The 24,279-nt window shown below is 40.5% G+C and overlaps 1 protein-coding gene across 4 annotated transcripts in view; it reads right to left on the reverse strand.

Annotated features, from left to right (window-relative positions):
* Positions 1-1,949: 1,949 nt before the first annotated feature.
* Positions 1,950-24,279, reverse strand: part of LOC118545718 (protein argonaute-4) — a 37,652-nt gene continuing 15,322 nt past the window's right edge. For 3 of the 4 annotated variants that reach the window (XM_036108141.2, XM_078073420.1, XM_078073421.1), the window contains 12 exons: positions 23,724-23,811; positions 21,769-21,916; positions 21,178-21,297; positions 20,924-21,052; positions 20,534-20,667; positions 19,220-19,404; positions 18,050-18,209; positions 14,880-15,195; positions 14,605-14,739; positions 8,401-8,502; positions 7,932-8,131; positions 1,950-5,810 (listed from right to left, as the gene is read on the reverse strand). In XM_036108141.2, the coding sequence (XP_035964034.1) occupies positions 5,702-5,810; positions 7,932-8,131; positions 8,401-8,502; positions 14,605-14,739; positions 14,880-15,195; positions 18,050-18,209; positions 19,220-19,404; positions 20,534-20,667; positions 20,924-21,052; positions 21,178-21,297; positions 21,769-21,916; positions 23,724-23,811 (1,826 nt within the window). In that variant the 3' untranslated portion in view covers positions 1,950-5,701. Of the gene's footprint in view, positions 5,811-7,931; positions 8,132-8,400; positions 8,503-9,593; positions 9,688-14,604; positions 14,740-14,879; positions 15,196-18,049; positions 18,210-19,219; positions 19,405-20,533; positions 20,668-20,923; positions 21,053-21,177; positions 21,298-21,768; positions 21,917-23,723; positions 23,812-24,279 lie in introns of those variants that run through there. The other variant, XM_036108142.2, reaches the window with a different exon arrangement.

Raw genomic sequence — 24,279 nt, forward strand, 5'->3', positions numbered from 1 at the left:
TATCCCCCACCTGGGTTAGGAAACTCTCCAAGTGATCCATGGTTCCATGTGTATATTTCTCATGGCACTTAACTCTCAAAGCTACCTTGTTACATGTGTGGCCCCAAGTTTACAAATGAACCTTTCCACGGCCAGAACTTGTGTCTTTCATCTTTATGGTTCCTACTGCATAATAGGAGCTCCAGAAATGTTTGTTAAACTAATTTATTTTCTTCTCCAGTCAACTTGTAATATAGTTGCTACTTTCCTCATCTGCCTTTGTCTCTTTTCTCCTTAAATATTTGCCACTAGCCTCTGGAGAATAAAGTCAACATAGAGGAAATTGGAGCCAAGAGATGGAGAAAGAGAGAGGCATATGGATTGTAACGGTACTGATCAGTCTGTGTCTCCCTTACTTGCTGGCCATACCCCCTCACACACACACACACACACACACACACACACACACACACTCTCACAGGCATGGACACACGAGTCATTCCTAGCTGGTGCACATCCCCCAGTGACTGATTCAAGGATGGACATGAACATGACACACATGGTGGGGGACAAGGCGGGAAGGTCATTTAGACTCACCTGAAACACACAAAAAAATGAGATTCCTGTAAGAGATATTCAATCACCCAAAGGAGGAAGAAGGGAAAGCATTTGAATAGACAAAACTTGTAGTTACCACAATCTACTGTAAAGGGATAGTGTGTTTAGCAACCCCTTATCCTCTCCTTGTCCACCCGGCAAACTCCTGCTCACCTATCCCCAAATTCACCACCACTGTAAAATCCTTCCTGACTCCCCATAGCTGAAGTTGTTTCCCTTTCTAAGTTCCCATCATTTTGTGCTCAACCGCAGGGGTACTAACTAGACAGGCCTGGGTTCAATGCCAGCTATGCCATCCAGAAACTGTGTTATTTAACCCCTTTGAAATGGGCTCCTCATCTTTAAAAAGGGGATACCATTATCAACCTCAGAGGACTGTCGCTGGGATTAAAGACGTCAATATAAATTGACTGGTTATACTAGGCACTCAGGCAATGTTAATCTCACTGCCTCCCTGCCCCATGCCATATTCGAATGAACTCTTTGAAGGATTAAGATTTTATTCTTCTGGGACCCTGGGTGGCTCAGTTGGTTAAGCGTCTGCCTTTGGTTTGGGTCATGATCCCAGGGTCTTGGGATCGAGTTCCGCATGGGGCTCCCTGCTCAGCGGGAAGCCTGCTTCTCTCTCTCCCACTCCCCCTGCTTGTGTTCCCTTTCTCGCTGTGTCTCTCTCTGTCAAATAAATAAATAAAATCTTAAAAAAAAAAAAAAATTTTACTCTTCTATGTTCCCAGCACCTAGGCAGAGCTTGGCATGTAGTGGGTTTGTGATAAATGTTTGACAATGGATAAACAGGAGGGGGATATTGTACTGATGGAAAAAAGAACTACCTGTAGTAAAGTTAGTTGTATGCAGAACGTGCTTCTCTGGTAAACCATAAATTCCCTGAGGATAAGTGCTATACAGTGTAAATCTCTGCATTATTTCTGCCGTGACTCACCCTGATGTGGTGAGAATTTTTTAAAGACTTGAGACTGGATAGCCCCAGGTTGGGTGAATTTAGGGAGCTCCTCCTCTGGAGAAGTCAGTCTTAAAGTATGTGGGCCATACCGCCCTCTGGAGACTGCAGATTTTTCTCAAAACTTCACTTAAATAGATCTTCCCATTAAGAGCTATACCCAGAACCCTGATGAATCTTGTAAAAGTTTTCATATGTGAAATTTTGCTGAGAAGCTCTTCCAAAATTCCCAAATATCAATTTCTAAAGATAAGGAGACCCAGGAGTTAAAAACACCAAGTTTCCTCTCTGTTTTTTCTCAAATTTCTTAAAATAGAGGAAACTTTTTTAAAAGCAACCATGCATGTTACAAGTACAGTATACTCCATATGTATCAGACAATTGACAAGAAAAACAACTTTTGGCACAAGAATGCCAATTTATTCTCTTTTGGACACAAGAACACAAAATATCCCTGCAGGCCAAAAAAAAAAAAAAAATCGCAAAATTTAAACAACCATCATCATATCTCAACATGGGGATACCACCCCTCCTTTAATAGTTTAGAAAGTACCTCGTATTGCTAGAGACATACATCCAGTCCAAAGTTAATAAAATACATTTTTAGAACATTACAGGTCTAACAATATAGAAACCAAAATTACACCATTAGTCAAATGAACAAATGCAAACATTTTCAGCCACTAGACATAGAAAGAGCATGAATGTCAATAGCACGGGATAAGAAAATGGTTAATCAGTAACAAGATCTTCCCTTTAATTCGACAAGGAAAAATCCCTGGAGTTCAAGCAGTATTGATACAATGCCCTCAGCCTCCACTTTCTTAAAATGAAAGCAGAGCTCCCACTTCGCTATTGAGCAAGAAAATCTTACAGCACATCCACAAAGGGTCGCTAGGGCAGGGCGGAGAGGGTGAGCCTTCCTATACAGCGGGTTGCCTTTTCCCACAGGCAGGATAGATAGCTGAGCCAGGTAGGGAAGCTCTGACGTAGGCTGGGCACCAGATCCTAAAGTACAGACCATATAGAACCTGTAAATCATTACCTTTGGAAGCAGCAAATAAAATTTATAGTAAGAATGAATATGTTCTACCTGCCCAGACTCTAGCTGCACTGGGCCAGCTAGTTCACTTTAGAAACCACTCAGGGTTCAACAGCTAACGACAGTAAGAAAACATAATTGGTTCAACATTTGGGTCTTCACCACTCTCCCAATGTCCCCGCTTCCCATCCCCTGTTATTCTGTCGCATTGCTATACTTCAATCTTTCACACCACATGACAGTGCCTGAACAGGCTGCATTAAAAAACAACAACAACAACAACAACAACAAAACCAAACAGCCTAAATCTACTTCTAGAGAATGCACACCTCCCATTGATTGACACATGCATAATGATTCAGTCAGTCCCAAGGGGTTATGGTATTCAAATCATCAAGCCAAATTGAAATTATGCATTCAGACTTGCTTGCAATGGTATTGCTGCAACTCTGATTCTGTAGTGATTACCTCTTCAAGATTCACCCCCTCAGCAGGCTTTTTTTTCCCCCCAATAATCCTAGTTCTTCCATATTTCTTTCCTTTCATCCAAAATGAGAGCATTTGCCCCCTTAAAGGTACTGTTTCCTATAAAAAATAGGCCTCCCGGCTTTTCCTCCACCACCACGCTGATTTGCCCCAGTGTACAGGACTGACTGAGGTTGTACAAACTATATAGTTCAAGGTCAAGCATATAGCCCAACTGCCGGCAAGCGAATCAGGGCCTCCTGGCACTCCGCCTTGCTCCCTGCTCCATACGTGCCAGGAGATGATGAGAAGTGAACTTCTGTGCGTGAACAAGCAAGCCCCAGGCACTCAAGTGCAGGCGTGGTGCCCGCTGGCCAGCCAGCCAGCCACCAAGAGTTCTTCACATCCTGGACGCCAATCAGTCCTCCTTCTCCTAAAGAAGCTTCTGTTGTTTCCTCCTCTTGGGTCCAGGGCGGCCATGCTGAAGGGTATTTTCTGAGCTCTCCCTGAACAAGTGTGAATAAAAGCAGCAGCTCTGGCTAACCAACATGTCCTGATTTGTAGTATCCAAGTGAGGTATTTGCAGAAAAGGAAAATCGTAAGAAATTAACATCTGCCATCTCTTCACTCCTGCCTGTGTTGTGCCTCAATTACAGAGCTTGCTTTCATCCCACTATACGCGGAGAATAAGGATGTCTGCAGTCATCTTAATGAGCTACAGGACTCAATATACATTATAGAACTCTCAGAGACCAGTCTCAGCAAACACGGGTGGCGCCGCTGATCAACAGCACATGGAAATGTAAACTTCAATGTATTTACAAGCTTCTTTGAAAGACTGAAGAAAAACAGTGCTTTGTATTGCTGGGATTTTGAGAAGGCTAGTTTAAGAGATTTGGACCGGCTAATGAGTTCAAGCAAACACCCTTCACCATCAGATCCAGTGTTTCCCCACCAGCAGTTTCCAGACAGAAGGGGCAAAATCGTTTTCCCACATTGTGTCTGTCTCTTCCACCAGCACTTTCCTCAGCCATACGGACTGTGGCTCTGGGGCTTTTAACCCCCTCTCCAGCTCTCACTTCTGAGGTTCCAGGATAGAGAATCACAAGTCAGTAAAATCTGGGCTGGGAAACACTGGCTGGAACTACCAAGACTCTATGTAACTGTTGTCCATTCACAAAGTGTTATCTACACTAAATACAAAATACATTTTTCCCCTACATTTTCACTGATGCTTGCTTTAGATCAGCTCCTTTTGTTTGGACAAGAAAGGAACCCGTCTCCTTGTGAGTGGGATCTAGAATCTATTAAGAAAGATTAACCTTTTCTATGCAGTTTTAGTTTAGTGAAAGGAAGGAAACCCCACCAAGTACATTTCAGGTTGAAAGAGAAGCAAAAAAATTTGCACTGCACATGACTGTGTGAGTAACCGGGAAAAAAAGTTTTAAATGCTGGTACATTTGTGCAGGTCGCAGCATCGCTCAATGTACCTTAAGGATTGGCAAAGCCCATCCGATAAGGAAGCATCGTGGTCCTAGCTTATTTTAAAACATAGTGACAGGACACCAACTGTGACTACAAAACAGATAAAAATAATTCTTTAAAGTCATGGAAATATATGTCTTTTCTGACCAGTTTCAGAAATTGCCAGATTATGATCTATAAGAAATAGCTGATAAAATCATACTGAAATCTCATCTAGAAAACTACATTGTTGGGGGAGGAAGAGAGGGGACCTTAAAAAAATGCTTATTGCCAAAGTTAATTTTCTATGAGAAGAGTTTAAAAATCATTTAGATCTAACAAACCACAGAGCAGCATAAAATGGGCACTTTTGAAAACTTTGAAAAATACTAAAAGCTAATTTTTTTTTCAAAGAGGGGGAAACATGAGTACTTTTACCATGGCAGTGTTATCTGTCACCGTGACATGCATTATATCTGTTTGTGCTACACATTCATGAAAGTCGACCAAATAAGAGAACTGCCGGTCTGAATCTGCAACCAAATACAGTGCAATTGCCTGGCAGCCTGTACTTGCACCAGCTCAGGTCTGTAGAGATCAAGAAGATAAAGTAGGAAAACTAATAAAACTCTGTAAAACTTTCAAAAATGAATGCTCGTTAAAGGCATTTACAGTGGCAAAGTCAGAAATCTCCATTAAAAAGTCTATGGACCCACACAATTAAAAAGTTACGCTGAACTGAAGTAGATTGTTTGGTTTTTCTCTCCCACTTATGCATACACCCCACTCAATGAGTACAGAAAACAAGGAATAATCTTCTCTTATAAGACTAGAGGGATGCGGTGAACACCACAGCTAGCAAAATATTCCATAGAAACCTTTCTTGTAAAGTCCTTAAGGAAGTTCAGGCTGATCAGCCTTTGCATGATGAGGTAAAAATTCAGTCCAGTGCATCAGAAAAGACAATCTATGAGTATCTATTACTTTTAAAAAATGGCTCAATTTTGTTGATGCATCAGACAGTGCTGCAAAGTATAGATTCAGTGCAACTATTCCGAGCTGCTGGTAGAAGACCACCTGAAGTCACCTTGGCTCTCTCCAGAGGCGGTAGGCATTTGAAACATTTTGAGGCTGCATGGGGGTGCCAGATTGGTTGAGTTCTTTTTCTGAGACTCTCAGGCAAAATACATCGTGTGCTGGGTATCATGGTGGATCTGCACAGCCTTGGCCAAGGCCTGAGGATCCCGGCCGTTGCTCTGTCCTGACACATGACTGCCTTCCGCGCTGTAAAGACAATAATGCAAAAAACCAGGTGTAACAAACACCACTTCAAACTTCACATGTTTCAAATAGCACAAAGACTACTGGATTGAAGATCTTAGGCTCAAGCTGTGGTTCCTTAAATAATTTGTTGTGTCTCTCTAAACATAAGCTCACTCAACTGAAAAATGCATACAATTTATTGAATGGGCTGTTGCAATAATTAAATAGAATAATGTCTCCAAAGACCCAAATCCTTAACAGTGCTTACATTAGGATTTCCACTGCCTGCTATGTCTGGTTACTGCTTATTTGGCCTTTAGGCTTCAGTCAAATGTCATTTCCCCCAAAGAAATCTTCCGCTTCCGAAGTTCAGGTCAGAGCCACCTGAAACATACTTTCATAGAATCCTCTACTTTTCTTTCATGGTACTAAACACGACTGAAAGTAAATTATTAATTGGATAGTTATACCTTCCCCCCAGGAAATGTAAACTCCAAGAAAGCAGTGACTTTGTCTATCTTACTCACCACTGAACCCCTGGTGCCCAGCACATAGTACAGTCTCAATAACCATTTGTTGAATGAATTCCTGTGCCTCATCTAATGCTGAGCGTACTATGTTGCTGTGCAAATGTTACTGTGCCAGGAGTCTCTTCTCATCTTCTCCTCACTGGCTACATAACCCTGAAGTTGTAACAATTCCTTCAAACTTCGGTCTTTTACGGTTAACAGTAACAACTTCTGAACGTACCTCTTAAGGGTACCATAGGATATAAAGGGCTTGGTAAACTGTAAATCACCATCCCTCTTCTGACTTAAATTATTACTTTTGCTACTTAATTATTTTATTACTTAAATTATTATTGCCCTTACCATCTAAGTTCACAATCTGAGTCATCTTTCACTTCATCCTCTTCTCTCCCACTCACACCCAACTAACGGTGAAGGGCTGTCTATTTCATCCCCCAAGTAGCCTTTTACATTTAACAAAGAAAACCTGCTCTAACATACTTTGCCAGCTTCGTGCCTGCTTTCCCCTTTCATACACTCCAGCCAAAGAAAACTGGCTATTGTCTCAACATGTCACTTGCTTTCTCTTTATGTCCATTGTTCCCCTCTGCCTGGAAAATCCTTTTTTCTTCTTTCTAGAGCCAAATCCCACCCATCCAGCAATGCAAACGTCTCTAACAACCTTTCTTCTGAAGTCCCACCACACCTCCGCCTGTACTCCCTTGGGCTAATTGTCAGTGCTCAGTTTGCCTCTATTGTCTGCTATGCGGAAACAGAAAATCCCAGGAAACAGGTCTTCCTCATCTTAGGACTTTTAGTACCTAGCACAGTGCTGGGCACACAGTCAATACCTAATAAATGTGTCGAATGAATGAACGTATATTACAGAATGGAAGGTATAAAGCCACAGCTGGGCATTTTCCATAATAGCGTATTTTCAACCCTTACAGAAATAGACTTGCAATGGAATGTCTACTATTTAGCAGCTGAATTCAGACTTGGGGAAGAGCCCAGAAACTGCTACACTTCACAGATGGTCATTTGGAAAAGAAAATTAATGCAGAGAGCTTGTTCGGCTATTTAATCATGCTCAGTAACAGGTCAAAATGTCTGATGCTTCTGAGATCCCTATTTGGGGGTGAAAATGGTCTGGCACCTCTCCTCTCCCACACACATGCCCCAGATTCACTCTGATGCATTCTTCCAAATTGTACTGAAAACAAAGTGAGCTGTGCAGGACTTCCCCTCGCATGAAGTGGAATCCACAGGCCCGTGACTGCTCGGACTGGAGCCAGGGCACTGTGTGGGCCACCTTTGAGGATGCTCAGGACTCCTGAGCAGAACTGAATGCATTTGGCTCTATGGGAAAACCACAGGCAGCTCCAAATTAGACTTTTTTCCTTGGGCAGACTATAGACACACCATGCAAGTATGAGCAAGCCTGAGCACTTCTTGGACCCAAAGTCAAATTATAAGCTCTCAAAGGCACATTCAATTTTATTCGCTTCTTGAAATTTAAACCCTAAAAGGAAGTTTACCTCTTCTAAAAAGTTTTCTGTAGTCGCTCATTTTTTTTTTTTAACATGTTGCTAATTCAGACAAAAAGAGATTTCACTGTGCCTGAGAAACTTGCCTGTCATGATCTTTATCCACCAGATGATACCTTGCCCTGAAAGCTACAAGCCGGGCATAATACGCAGGGGCTGGAATGGAGACTGAGCGCGTGCAGCGCACATACGTGTGACACAGCTGGTAAGTTAGGAGCTGGAGCTCATCTGCGGTGAAGCAGTTGTCATCCCACAAGACCTGGTAATGTGAAGGACGGCTGGTTCCCTGCAGAGAGACTTTTATGATTAGGATGTTTCTGACATGGGTTGACTATGTGAGAGCAGAGAATTGAAATCCACTCCTTAAATTCAGAAGTATTCCTGCCTGGCCCACCTACCAGCAGATACCCAGACCAAAAGATAACAGTTCTGGAATACAAGCACTAAATTAACAAAGTAATGTACAGTGTTGAATAACAAGTCTAGTCAAGCCAGTTGCTGAATTTGCAAACATCTCCCTATCGAGTCGAAGATCTGAACCAGTTTCCAAATTACCTGAATTCCTGCATGACTACAGAGGTAAAAGTCAAACTCGGATGGATGTGTGATGGTGCTATCCACTGTAGTGCCCGCTGGGACATTGCCACTTTTCCCCACCTACCAAAAAAAAGGGTGCAGGGGTAGTTATAATTAGTCATCAAAATGCCAGACTGAGCTCAGGCCGTATTTTCCTCTTATGTGTTAATTGGTAACAAGTTAGCAAACTGTTCTTAAGTGAAGTTTTGAAAATCAGTTTAATTCAACATGTTGAATTTTCTGTAACGTTTCTTAGCCCAACCACTTTGTCCTTAAGTATTTTCTCGAACAAATATACTCCGTGGTTTCTCTAGGGGAATCCAGACAAATAATTATTTTACCTGGGTTGCATTACTGTCATCTATTTACAGACGATATATCGGCATTGTTCACAGAGGGGGAAAAAAAGGCATTTACAATGGATAAGCTTCCCGAGAAAAAAATTCAACTTTATTCCTTACTTGGAGTAAAAAGATACGCACAACTTTCAGTAAAAGTTAAGATGAATAAATCTTTGAACTGGTACACGAGGCTCAACAAAATTAATGCTTTTATAGAATCAATAAAAGAAGTCACCAGCACATGCATTATCAGGAAGAGTGCACTGAAATGGGAATTAGGAAACCCGGGGTTTCAGTTCTAAGCCTAGTCTTGCAACTACATACCTTAACAAAGCTTAATATCTTTGGGTCTTAATCTGATCAGCTATAAAACTAGGTGACGTTCATTTACACTTTTAAAATCCAAAATTGTGGGATGCCTGGGTGGCTCAGTCCGTTAAGTGTCTGCCTTTGGCTCAGGTCATGATCTCAGGGTCCTGGGATAGAGTCCCGCATCCAGTTCCCTGCTCAGCGGGGAGCCTGCTTCTCCCTCTGCCTGCTGCTCCCCCTGCTCATTCTCTCTCTCTCTCTCTGACAAATAAATAAAATCTTTAAAAAAAAAATCAGAAATTGTAAGGCTCACTTGCAGTCAAAATTCTAAAATCAACCTTCTAGGAAAGCAGAGAAGGGAACTTCAGAAATGCATTTACAAGGAAAGGAATTAAACCTTGCTATTTGGTCAGTTTTCATCCTCTTGTGCCGTACAGCAGGGTTCCAGATGAGGAATTTTATTTCGTATAGAGGCAATGAATTTGGTAGGAGCTTATTTGGCTCCCTTCTAACTACTATTACCTTCAGCTGAATTGTGCACCAATGCGTACAGGAACATCTATGAGTACAGAAAAGTCTCATTCCATCAAATTCAAATGTGAACTTGGGGACCTACCTGGACAAGAGGAAATGTAACTGAGTTATAATAGTTCTGGCATCGTTTCCCAAAGTGTGTTCTTCAGGAATATTAGTTCCGCAGGATGTGTTTAGGTATTTTATGGTCAAACACATTTGAGAAACACTGGGTTGAACTCAAGTTAAAAAGGTTTTTCTAGGGGTGCCTGGGTGGCTCAGTTGTTAGGCATCTGCCTTTGGCTCGGGTTGTGATCCTGGAGTCCTGGGATCGAGCCCTACATTGGGCTCCCTGCTCCGTGGGAGGCCTGCTCCTCCTTCTCCCAATCCCCCTGCTTGTGTTCCCTCTTTCGCTGTGTCTCTCTCTGTCAAATGAATAAACAAAATCCTTAAAAAAAAAAAGAAGTTTTTCTATTGTATGACTTCTCAGAACCTTTATTCAGTGATGTATAATCTTTAAGAGCGAGATGGAGTAAATAGTATTTCCCAAACTTATTTGACCATAGAATCCTTTTTTAAAAAGATTTTAATTAATTAGTTAATTAATTAATTTTAAAGTGGGCTCCATGCCCAGTGTGGAGCCCAATGCGGGCTTGAACTCACAACCCCGAGATAAAAACCTGAGCTGAGATCAAGATATGGACGCTTAACCAACCGAGCCCTCCAGGTGCCCCGATTTTATGTTTAGGTAATCTCTATACCCAGTGTGGGGCTCGAACTCACAACCCAGAGAATCAACAGTCACATGCTCCACAGGCTGAGCCAGCCAGTTGCCCCAGCATGGAATCTTTTTTAAAGCAAATCTCTTAGAATCTACAGATGAGAACGGAAGGAGATGATGCCCTGGGGAAAAAGAGATCCAGGCATGTTCATTTCAACAATTACCACTTGAGCACCCATGAGGAAGGCTCTGCAGCAGATGTTGATGAGAGATAGAGGCACAGAGAGAACTAATGAACCTGCACTCCTGCCCTTCATGAACACCATCTACAATGAACTGCAATGTAGTGTGATAAGAGCATTATGGAAGGCACTGGAAAAAGCTGGTAGGAGGAAATAGTTGAGCCATCCTTTGCAGGATAAGCAGGAGTTGAAAGGGGGGATGGGATGAAAACCGGAAACACTCCAAATATCCCCTAAAGTCAGGAATAGATGAACTAATTGTGGTTCAGCCATATGATGAAATACTAAGCAATAAAAAGGAATAAACTGGTGATATACACAATAAACTTGGATGAACCTCAAATGCATTATGCTAAGTAAAAGAAGCCAGACCAAAGGCTATGGTATCCCACTTATATGTCATTCTGGAAAAAAACAAAACTGTAAGGACAGAATGCCTGTCAGTGGTTGCTAGGGGCTGTAGGTGAGGGAGAAAAGGTTGACTGCAGAGGGCTTGGAAGAATGTGTGTGCATGATGGATTGTTCATGTCTTCATAGACATGGTGGTTACACAACTATATGCATTTGTCACAACGTGCAAAACAGTACATTAAAAAGGGTGGATTTTACTGTTATCTATATAATACCTTAATAAGAATAGTGGGGGGAAAAAGAGGGGGACAGATGTGGTCATCTCGGGAATTCAAATCCACAATATATATGGGAAATGGAAAGTGTATGAGGGCATGGTAGAAGGATGAAACTAAAATGTTTTGGCTACCTTAGGAAAACACTGACCACCAAAGGGAAGTATCTGGTAGACAATGGGGGATATGTGAAGGTTTCTGAATAAAGGAGTGGCAAGGTAAGATATGCATTTTTTTTTTTTTTTAAGTAAGCTCTAAGCCCAATGTGGGGCTTGAACTCACAACCCCAAGATCAAGAGTCACATGCGATATAGGAGGTTTTGCCGGGGACAGAGGTAACACACAAGAGGAAGAACTGAGACAAGAGAGTTCAGGGCAGAACACAGAAGACTAGTTGAACTGGATATGGGGGGACAAGAAGGGGGAAGAATTTAAAGACAGCTCTGAAGTTTCTAGCTTGGCTGACTTAATATACAATGATGCCAAGTCACAGAAGAAAAGGAAAATTGGGGGAGGAATAGGCTTTGGATGGGGATAGAACAGTAAGTAGAAGGTTTAGACGTGTTTTGCTTGAAATGCCTGTGGTAGATTGTATCACTAGGGCCAAATATTCCCGTGCCCCTCCCTGTGGGAGGGTTATATATCCCCACCCAATTAACTCAGGAGTGGCCATGTAACGTGCTTCGGGTGATAAGAGCGTGGCCTGAAATGTGTAACTTCTGGGCAGAAGCTTTAAAAGCCAACATATGGATTGTGCGGATCTTTCTTTCCCTCTGCTGTAACGACTGGTGATGTTCCAGATAGATTGTTCTCTGTCAGCCTAGGTTCCAAAAGGAGGACATCAGGGTCACAGCTGCAGCAGAGTGGAGCACTGTGGAGTGAATGTGTAATACGAGCAAGAAATGCATCTTTATAAGCCCCTAAGACTTTGGAGGGTTTTTTGTTACCACAGCATGGCCTAACCTATCTTACTGATACAATGTCTAAAGAGCATCTGAGTAAATACGTCTGGTAGACAACTGGAGGTGCAGATCAGGAACTGCACAGCAATGTTTGCAGCTGGGAATACACATTTAGGAATCTATAAACAGATCAGTGAACGCAGAAAAGTGGGTGAGACTAAAGAGAGTTGAAATTCAGAAGAGAAGAGGGAGAGAAAAGTATGGAATGCCTGGAAACATCAGTATTTAATGGCCAGAGGAGGAAGAGAAGTCAAAGAAAGTCTGATTATAGAGGAGGGTAGTGAATCTGGAAAGTCATATTATTGTTCAGGCCAAGAGGTCAGTGTAAGAACCTGACAAGATAGCACTAGATTGGAAATGAGCAAGTCACTGAGCGAACAACTTCAGTAGAATCATTGAAACTGAAGTCAGGCTCCAGAGAATGGATATCTGATGTGAGAAGGTACAGATGGAAAGTCAAGTCATTCTTCTTCTAAAAGTTTGGTTATGAAAGAAAACAAAGATAAGGTGGCAGGTAGACTGAGGGAGAAACAGAGTAAAAGGAAGCTTACTAGGGTGATCTAGGAAGAGTTGAGGAACTTTAGAGGGTGAGGAGAAGGAACTGGAGTTTTGAAAACCAAGGGTAATTAATGAAGCGTACCTTTAGGAACAAAAGCATAGGTGGAGAGATTAGCCTCTGAGATGTGCGAGGAAGGAGAGGAGAAAACACATTTCAGTACATTTGAAAGTAGAGGAGAGAGGGGTGCCTGGATGGCTCAGTTGGTTAAGCGTCCAACTCTTGATTTCGGCTCAGGGTCATGAGATCAAGCCCCCGTGTGTCAAGCCCCACGCTCAGTGGGGAGTCTGCTTCTCTCTCTCCCTCTGCCCCTCCCCCCAGCTTGCACTCTCTCTCACACTAAAATGGATAAATCTTAAAAAAAAAAAAAAAGAGGAGAGGAAGCTGAGAAAACTCATGCCTTCTCGATGTTGTTTTCTGGGGAAATAGAGGGCATCACAGAGTGGGCTGGGAGTTGAGGAGTGAAGGTTTGGAACACATGCTACGGGGACCTGGATAAATGGAGAAACTGCGGCGTCAAAGGCTGGCTGAGATTTGCTATCATGAATCTGCAATATCATTCATCATTAAACAAATGACTTTCTTCCTCAGCAATCTCCACTGGCCTAAGGGTCGAAGCAAAGGAAATGGGTAAGTGGACCAATCCAGAGTTGGACATTGGCAAGAGGCATGATTAGAGAACTGGAGATGCTGGTAAGTGTCAAGGGAGCAGGGCAGACCAAGGACCGGGATTATCAATCTCTGGAAGGTCAGGAGTGACATGGGATGGTAAAGAACAAAATGATGAGATAGCCTGGTTTTAGGAAGATAATCCAGCTCCTAGAGCTACATGGACAGCAATTTGATGGAGGGATGGAGAGGTGACAATGCAGTTAAGGAGGGGGTGGCAGGGTGTTCTGTGACCAGAGCGAGGGCAAGAGTTTGGAGAATTTGTATCAGTGGAGGTCTAAGAAGTACTACTGAGTCAGGGTTTGGGCAATTCAGAAGACAACACTTGGAATCTGAGTTGACTGGTGGAACCGGAGCCCAAGGAAAACCTTAGTTTTCCAATGATTCTGAAAACAAAACAAAACAAAAAATAGCTCAGCCTTGGATTAGAGACAAAAACTAAAGGTGTACTAGAAAATAATGGGAGTGACACACAAAATTACAAGATTAAGCAACAGAAAGAACTGGTCTCTCTGGGGGTGGATCAGGGAGGGCCTGCAAAAGATGAAATAACATCATAGAAAATATTATAGAAGCAAAGTCAGTCAATATTATGTACCTATAATTTAGCTAGTTTATACATAAATAACAGATTATAAATCAATTATACAAAATGCCTCTTATCAAAAGCTGGGAATTATACCCCAAATTAATATTCATTTATTAATTTAATCCTTACAACACCCCTGTGAGATAGGTATTGTTCTTACTACATTTTACAGATGAGAACATTATGGCTTAGAGAAGCTAACTTGCTCATGGTTAGTAAGTGTGACATTATAAGTGGTCAAAGTGTGTACCCCAAGAATCCCCTGCGCTGATATATGCACTGATACAAAATCATTCGAAAGAGAAATTCTTCCCAGAGCCATGCCTTAGGCACTGGAAGCAAAAAGTAGCAAATGATAATAAAGTCCAAACAGATAAACCATCCCTTTGGCATTTGCCTGTATCACCATCGTGTATTTTGGCATGTTTTTGAGGCCCTTAAAAACTCCAGAAGCCAGCACTCCTGTCACACAAGAGAAATATTCAGTCTTGAAACCTGTATCATTCAGAAGTGATCATCTATGTTCAACTGGAGTTAGTATATTTATTAAATTATTATTACACTCCTGTTTTTAGGAAAAAAAAATTGTATGTATGCCCATTTGAAATCATATTCACTTGCATCAGCTAATGAGGCTTCTGCCATAGTTTCTTACCCTTTCTGTTTTATCTGCACAGAAAAGTCGTGTGTGGTGTCTCTTCTGCACCACAATGTAGGTTATTCCTGGCCGGTAATCTTCTTCCAAGCTAATACATGCCTTTCGAATTGCTATTAGCTCTGGCCAGGCGACCTAGGAGTTAGAAACAGAATGACGTTTGATTGAGAACTCACTTTGCAGCTCTCAGATCTGGTTTACCTGGAGTGGCAGATGGGAGGAAGCTCCATCGGACACCTAGAACCCCCAAAGGCAACCATGGGTCATCAGAGTACCTGTTTCATTTGTCCCTCCGACACCCCTCCACGGTAGTAGATGATCCGAGTGGGTTTGAAGCGTGTAGATTTGTAGAACTGGATCAGCAGCTCTCGCACCATGTTAGTGAGGTCCTGAATCACCTCCTGGCTGTACAGGAGCTCCTGGGAGACCTCCTGGCGGGAGGTCTGCACCCGAACAGTGGCACAGTACCGGCTGGGGTGGCCATCCATACTGCCAACGACAGCAGCAATGGAAGGCTTCTTCCCGTCCCCTGCTGGGGGGTGCGTGACATCCGCTCCCAGGAAGATGACAGGCTGCTGGAACACCGAGGGCCTGCTCAGATGGAAGGAGACACTGACACTCAGACATACGGATGAAAATCTGTACTTTCAAGCTCACCAGATATAATCACAGATATAGTTTTACAAGACAGAATAAAGACTTAGACACATTGGGTAAGAACTCTAAGGCCCACTGAGTGTCTGTGCCTCTTTTGCAATGAATCTGAATTGACTTAGGAAGTCAACATGGTTGGGGCACCTGGGTGGCTCAGTCGGTTAAGCGTCTGACTCTTGGTTTTGGCTCAGGGTCCTGGGATCGAGCCCCGTGTTGGGCTCTGCGCTCAGTGAGGAGTCCGCTGGAGATTCTCTCTCTCTCCCTCTCCCTCTGCTCCTCCCCCTGCTGTCTTTCTCTCTCTCTAAAAGAAATAAATATTAAAAAAGAAATCAACATGGTTCTTCTATAATAGCAGGAAGGGAAGACTTTAAAAAGAGGACCTGAGCCAAATTTAATAAAATCTCTATGTGTGAACGGAAGACTTTCCCAGAATGAACTCTCTTGGGATCCTAGGATTCTTACAACAGATATAGAATTGCAGAATTTACATGGAATGGGGACAAAACCCCCAATGCTCTTTAAGATGTGAGGCTTAGAGAAGAGAATTGAGTCTACCTACTTCCCTATTTTATTTTTATCTATAGTATTCATCACTTATACCACATATTTTACTTAATTATGTTTTTAAAGATTCTATTTTTAAGTAACCTCTACCCCCATTGTGGGGCTCAAACTCACAACCCCAAGATCAAGAGTCACACACTCTACTGACTGAGCCAGCCAGGCACCCCACTTAACTTAAATTGTATTTATTTTCCACACGCACACACACACACACACACACATGAGTGTAAGCTCCACAAGGGCAGGAATTTTGTTTTGTTTTGTCTTATTCACTGCAGTATCCCTAGTGCCTGGAACATTGCCTAGCTCACAGCCGGCACTCAATAAATATTTGTTGAAAGAATGAACTCATTTATTTGGCACTGATTTTTCTAAGGAATCAAGGGGGGTAAAATCATGCATGCTTCTCTGGCAAATTCTTAAAAGTAGGATTTGGAACTGAGTACTGATTCTTAGAGTATAATATAGGAGACATCCCAAATCTGAAAATCTCTATAATAGAATAGATATCTCCATGAGGGCAGAGGCTGTGTTATATTTCTCTGTATGTATCATCATACAACAGCAAACATACATCTGTAACATACATATGCATAACATAATAACACCTTACATATACTATGTACCAGCCACTGTGCTAAACACTTTACCTGTATTAACTCATTTAGTCCTCACAATAATCCCATGAGCGTGGTACAATTACTATCTCAATTTTTCAGATTTAAAAAATGAGACAGAAGAGGTTAAGGAGCTTGCCCAAGCTTACATAACTAGGAAGCAGGAAAGCTGGAATCCAAACCTAGGGTGTCAGACACTGAGGTATGCATCCTAAACTACTATGCTATATTGTCTCAAACATTTGGGGTAAAATTAAATGATTTCAGATTTTAGGTTAACTTCCCATATGGCCTGTATACCTCATTCATCAATGGTGTAGGAAGGATTTTGTTACCTATAAATGTTATTCAAGGGCAAATTAAGATTGGAATATGATTGTATAAGAGCAAGGCACTCAATTTCATATTCTTGTCACGTATAGAAATCACTAATACCACAGCCCTAAATTGAACTTTTCAAATCACTTTCACATATAGAATTTCACATGAAAGCATTTTAGAGTTAGCAAGTCAGATATTATCTCAATAGATAGAGAAAATACAAATTAATGAAAAGATGGACAACCCAATCTAAGAAATGGGCAAAGAACTGAAAAACCCATCACAAAAGAGGATATCCAAATAGCCAATAAACATATGAAATTTGTGTTCAACATGATTAATCATCAGGGGAATGCAAATTAAAACCACAATGAGATACTATTATCCCAAATAAAATGGCTAAAGTTAAAAGGACTGATACTACCAAGTGTTGGTGAGAATATGGAGCAACCAGAAACCTCCATGGAAATGTAAACTGGTACAACCACCCGGCAAAACTATTTGACAGTATCTATCAATGCTAAATACACATACTCTCTGTAACTTAGCAATTCTACTCTTGGATATATACTCGGGAGAAAGAGTACTTACATCCACCAAAAATGTAGAAAAATTGTATAATGAATGTACAAAAATATCCATCAATGGTAGAATAGATTAAAATTCTGTGAGTATATTCATATAATAATATACAATGAAAATGAATAAACTACTACTTAATACAGTAACATGAATGAATTCTAGACACATAAGGATGAACAAAAGAAAACAGACACAAAATATTACATATTGTATGGTTCCGTTTATATGAAGTTCAAAAAGAGGCAAAACTAATCTATGGTGACAGTGGTTACCTTTGGGGGTTATCTATTGGGAGGGGCCACAAGGAAGCCTGACAGGGTGCTGGAAATGTTCTAGACCTTCACCTGAGTGTGGTTACATGAGTGTATACATATATAAGAAAAAGTAATTGAGATGCATGTTTAAGATTTGTGTGCTTTACTGTAAATAACGTTACATTTGATCTTAATAAAAACGTAGAGGGGCGCCTGGGTGGCTCAGTTGGTTAAGCGACTGCCTTCAGCTCAGGTCACGATCCTGGAGTCCCAGGATCGAGTCCCGCATCGGGCTCCCTGCTCGGCAGGGAGTCTGCTTCTCCCTCTGCCCTCTTCCCTCTCATGCTCTCTGTCTCTCATTCTGTCTCTCTCAAATAAATAAATAAAAATCTTAAAAAAAAAAAAAAAAAAAGTAGAGAAAAAAAGTAGAAAAAACAGAGTTCAAAATCTTACCTTTGATGAGGTACAAGCACGTTGTTAATTCCTCCGAGCTTTGCATTTATCTTCAGGCAAAGGTTGGAAAGGGTTTGGGGTGAGGTCTTCACCACATTTTTTACCTGGACACACTGTGTGGCCATACCCAGGAGGGTATCTCCAACACGTTTCACCTCCGCTACAAGGATAAATTCATTAATTAATTTAAAAATGTTTAAATATTCTCCTAATTACTAAGAGTAGAGGCCAAAATCCACACATAAACATTTACACAGTAGTGGTTTTATCTGCTAACCCCCCAGGGCAATTTTTCCTTTTCTTCCCTCCTGCAAGCATTGAAGGTAGCCCACTTCCTTTATTCCTGGATGCTGCCTGCTGCCACTAACTCAGTCCCCTGAGGTTACTTTTTCCACAGGACTGGTCTGGCAAAGGAATCCATCTCTCAGCTCCTCCCTCTCAGTATACATGCCAGCTCTTTGACTTTTAAGTATTTTTCTCCCACCCTCCCCCTCTTTTTCCTCTAAACAGGAGAGATAAACAGACAGTAACAAAAGAAACAACTACAGAAGGCGTTGAAGACGTTTTATAAAGTTCAAACAGCAGTCTGTAGTTCCCAAATCCTTTATTTAGATGATAGCCAAAAGAACTTTGTATCACTCTTGTTACAATAGACACAAACTGAACAGCTTCTTTTCTGGAAGTGGTAGGCTCCCCCACTCTTCCCCACTCTGATATTCCTAAGTGCTTTTCACCAAACATTCCAGTTCTTCCTGCTTTGAGGACTATGGTAGAATTCCACTGTATGCCGCACACTCGTTCCCGCTGCATTTCCCGGCCCCCCCATTCTCGATCCCCACACAAAGGTTGGGAAGAGCCATGTGGCTGGTTGTGGTCAAGAAGCTGCAAATGTTAAGAGCCTTCCAGAGCTCTCTTTTCTCTCTGCCATGGGGCCAGCAACTTTCCCAATAGCAACTGCTTGGCTAGTCTGGGTCCCAGAGGGAAAATGACACGATGGCATGGAACAGGGGCCACAGTCTACCTCAATGCACACACGGCAGAAGGAAAAAATCAACCTTTGATGCTTTGAGCCACCGGGAGTCTGGGGTTGTTTGTGACTACAGCATAACCTAGCTTATCCTGACCTACTCCTTGAAATCATCCCTCATTCAATATTAAAGGGGTCCATACCGTACACTGGTGTCTTCCCAGGCAAGATAACCACGATTAGCTGTAGGCCCACGTAGGTCATTTTCAGGTGTTTGAACATGGGCTCCACGCTGTCTGCACCTTGTGCATACTTGCAGAAACAGGGCTGACCCTGGATAGGCATTCCTGCATCCTTAGAGATTTTACGGAGCTGATCAGTGAAACTCCTGTTAAAATAGAACCAAGTGGCACAATGCTTTCATTTCAGAGTATGTTCCTAGCATTTATTTTCCACTAAGATACTTCTTTCAGTTCTGCACATTCTTAGCCAAAATTAAAAATAAACAACTAAACAAAGAAAAAAATCTTTAACTGGTTGCCAAAGATGGGCTGGCAATTGTATCACTGCGATTATAATGCACAAGAATCTGTATTATTAAGCTCTCAGATCAACATTTTGAATTTTTAAAGAATTATGCCTCAACTGGGCCCCAGGAACTAGAATAGCATTTCTGTTCAAAGATTTCTTTTTTTTTTTTTTTAAACATTCAAGTCCGTAATTCTGAACTAAAGAAAAGCAAAGTCAAAATTTCAGAGAATGTGTATGTTGGTAAGCCTGGCACAAGAATGGTCGGATAAGCTTGTGTTCAGCTGAGAACTTGGAAACACAAAATTGGCATATTTAGGATTACGTTCAAACTTGTAACCTACGTGATTCAATAACAATATCAAAAGAAACCATCACTTTGAAAAAAAAAACAACAAAATTCATTGTGAAGTTTTAAATTCTGGATATGAGAAGTGACTTTATGTATAAAGCTTTCAGAATAATTTTTGTGCATTTGCCAAATATTTTGCAAGATTCCTTTTTTCCATCCAGTTCCCTTTTCCTGCCTTGATATTTCTACCCTTCTCACTAACTTCCTTTCTATAGATAGAGCTCTGCATCTGGAAGATATGAACCAATGCTCTCAGTCAGTGACCCTGCAGGAAAACAAGCTCGCTAGTAAATTACAATGATTAAAAACAGACGAGGTTTTTTTTTTATCTCAGCTGAAAAGATACAATTAATACCAAAGGAAGCTTCACTAAGAACTCAAGAGTCTGCCAACTATCTCTGCTTCGGCCTTTAGTTAGTCACAGATTTCTGCTCTAAATGCAAGGAAGCTGAGTCAGATTCTTAATGTCATTCCCAAGTTTGCAATTTACTATAATACAAGGTCTTTTTCCTACAGCCAGATGGCGTCACTCTAAGAGTCAGGGATTTAGTGCCAGTGTGCACAGCACATTCACGTCATGATGGTATTTTCATATCTGGAAGGGATATTACTAAGCTGAAAATATGAAGATACTCACTTTAGTAAATCTTCCCTACATTGTTTCTGAGGCGCAAAACAAGCAACTGCCCAAACTTTAATTTCAATGCCAGCATAAAACTGCTTTCCTCGCATGTCCCAGACACCCTGGTTGGGTGTGGCTACCGTTTTATTCTTTAAAAAAAAAAAAAAAGAAAAGAAAAGAAAAGAAAAGAAACAAAAGAAAAGAGAAAAGACATTACAATCTAAGGCCATGTTAATGTTGATGAGGGGATAAACAAAACTCTATTTGGTATTAGCCAAAAGACAAAAAGCAATAAGGAGCTAAACTACGGGTAAATTCAGTGCGGTGCGGTGGAGAAACCCTGGATTATTCTCTTGTTGACTGGTTGTTGGAAGGAGCTTTTGCTGAATGAGAGAAAAAGCTTACCCGGCCTCCATATTGCAGCATCGGTGCCGGAAGTACCCTGCCTGTGAGCTCTGTCATTTCACTGTGGACAACAATACCAAATTCTTTAAGGTAGGGATCCGGTCCACCCACCATGCTGTTACTCTTCACCTAAAGAACAGGAAAGCCTGCGCATATAAAAACCAAAGAGTAACTGTGTCCTACCAGGAGTTTTCTATTGTCTTGTTTTCTCATCTGAAAGCTATAGCGTATTGTGAAGACCATGCCTTACTGACCAGTCTACTGATTTCTTCCTGTCTGTCGGGAGCCGATCTTGCTGTAGCTTTGATCATTGTGGAAGTCTGATTGTCTGTGAGCTTCTTTATACATCGCTGTCCTGCCACGATATTGCAGACCTACAGAGAGGCAAAGAGAAATTTGTTTGTGTAATGGGTTTCTATATAGGAAGCCTTTGCTAAACTGTATCTTACCTCTTCCATTCCCCAAAACATGAAAATGCTATTACCTAGGGAAGCTACCTGCTTAAAATATTTTATTTATTTTTTTAAAGATTTATTTATTCATTTGAGAGAGAGAGAGCAAGAACATGCAAAGCGGGGAGGGGCAGAGGGAGAGGGAGAGAAGCAGACTCCCTGCTGAGCCAGGAGCCCGCCTGATGCTGGGCTGGATTCCACAAACCCAAGATCATGACCTGATCTGAAACCAAGAGTCAAACACTCAATGGACTGAGCCACCCAGGTGCCCCTGCCCAAAATAATTTAGAAATTAATACTAAATTCTACTACTAGTTTAGAATATGATTTTTTTTTTTTTAACTCGTTCAAGAGATTGGCAGATTTGGCAAAAGAAGATTCAGTTTAGCTTACCTCAAGTGGCAAATACGTATGTTTTTGTTCTTGTCCCACTTGGAGACAGGGAAGATGGGGGTATTTCAGCTGCAGACTATACTTCTGCTTAAAATACTGAGCTACTGTACATTCCATAGCTTGACCATTTTCTAGCTGTAAAGGAAAACTATGGGAGAGAATACCTTTTTAGAAATGTCTTCAAGTTCTTTTTTTCTTAAACAAGCAAACAAACAAAAGCCTAACATTTTCTACCTTGATCAGTCACTTAAAAAACAAAGGTCAATCTTTATTTGACCAGTTTCACTTAAGTCATTTTAGTATTTAATGAGAAAAGTGACTCTTGGAATTTTCCATGTTTGTTGAAGCTAGGATGAGAAAAATATTAAATTAAAACTTAAAAAGAAGTTAAAACGAGAAGAAGCTGCAGAATGGGAAAATACAAACTCACTAGATACATATATAATCTACACCTACAGATACATATATAATCTCTAGCTGGCTTCCTATAAATTATTAAAATCAAATAAGGACTTGGGATCATCCACAGAGGAGTTTTATTTGCTTAAGGGAACTTTTTGTTAAAATGAGTGTAACATAGTTATTGGGGCCACATTTCCAGATCCCCAAACCAGGACAAATATATGTGGATTTAGAGGCAACAAGACCAAACACATGAAACTGAGACTGTGCCAGGATATTTGATATAAACTGGAGAACAAGATTTAAGAGATTCTCTTTCTTTGGTTCTTTCAGTGGGCAAATTATCTTAAATACTTAGTACAATAATAACTTTAACCTGCTTTCTTAACTGTTACAGCCCCACAAAATAACAATGCAGCAAGGATCATCTATGTGATATTTAAATCTACGTGCTTTTAATTTTCATGCAAAGATTATACAAATCTATAAGTATAATTATTTTTCCAGGGTTATGTGAAGTAATTAATGAAAAAGATACAGTTCTTGAAACAAAAGCTACACTTCTCAATAGTGATTTCATAAGGTTTCAGTAATGTTTTTCCTCCTAGAGAATGAAGTCAATAGTATAATATGAAGAATACATGGAATATCACTTTATAACTCTTAAGAAATTTACATCAGGTGCATATGGGTTCATACTGAAGAATTTATTCAAATCATACTGAATTACTATACCACATTTATCCAGAGGTCACCCAAAAACTTCTACTATCTAGAACAAAGCTTTCCCGATGATTTTGATGTACACTAAAGTTTAAAAATTGAGAACCGTGGAACTAAAACAAAGTCAGACTAGAATATAAACAAACAAAAGGCTTCTGACTAACCAAAATAATGTAAAGTTTATATATTTAAGTTCATGCTCTCTACTTGGAGGAGCCAATATTTATTTATGTCAGACATCAGTTTAATCTTGATTACAAGAACAAAACTTACATATATAGTAAATATATACTTTCATATATATTTTCTCATTTTGCATAGTTCACAGTGGATTAGAAGTCGGGTGATTAGAAAAATAAGACTGGAAAATGGAAATGAGTAGCTGCTAGAGACATGCCGTACATACTGATAGCTGGAAGAAGTGGCAGCCAGCTACAAAAAAGAGAAAAAGCCAAACAAAACACAAAGCAATATCTTCTCATGACAGCCTTATATGACTTATAGGACTTAACAGATCCTTTGGGACATGCATTGAGAATTATAACAGTATAATAAATGATGCTTATAATGATGACTCTGCATTGTTATATAAAAGTTGATCTGTGTTTGGCATCCTTTGTTTAAGAGGTGAAATGAATCAAAGGCAAGAAATATGTTTTTTAAATGTCTCTATCAAAAATTTTTAAAACACTTTTTAAAGCTCTGGGGCTTAAAACGGATGATCTCAGTGATTTTGAAACTTGCAATATGGGATACCATTTTCTCAAATCATAGCAGCTTCTTCTGTTACCAAAAATGTAACAGTATCATTTTCAACGTGGTTAACATACGTTTGATGACTGGCTGGCCGTCTAGTCACATTACAAACTCGATATTTTCGTTTCATCTGTCCACAGTGGGTCACCTCAACTTTAAGACCTGAAGTTAAAAAAAAAAAAAGTCAAAACATCAGGTATTAATTAAAATCATAGTGACAAAAACAGGTTCAAATGTCTTCAGAACTTCAGCATTGTACAGGACTAAGGTTGCAAGGATATGAGAACAAGTTCATCATGTATAGGCAAAAAGTCTCAGCTAAGAAGAAAAACTTAGAACCCAGATGACTTAAAATGTGCAACCTACATAAATTTATTAATTTGTTCAATAAATATCTACTAAACCCCAACAATTCTGGTATTTATTATTGGGTCTAGAGATAGCCCTAACGAAGCTTGTGTTGTAGTGAGAGAAGACAGCTAATAACAAGAAGAAAAGAAATTCCAAAGGAGAATAAACTTGTGTTACTTTATTAAAAGGTAAGTTTTAAAAAATAATAATAAAATACATAAATAAGATAAAATGAAAGTTTTTTAATTTATTTTTTATTTTTTTAAAAGATTTTATTTA

The sequence above is a fragment of the Halichoerus grypus genome, chromosome 5 (genome assembly GCF_964656455.1).
Source record: "Halichoerus grypus chromosome 5, mHalGry1.hap1.1, whole genome shotgun sequence".
NCBI lineage: Eukaryota > Metazoa > Chordata > Mammalia > Carnivora > Phocidae > Halichoerus > Halichoerus grypus.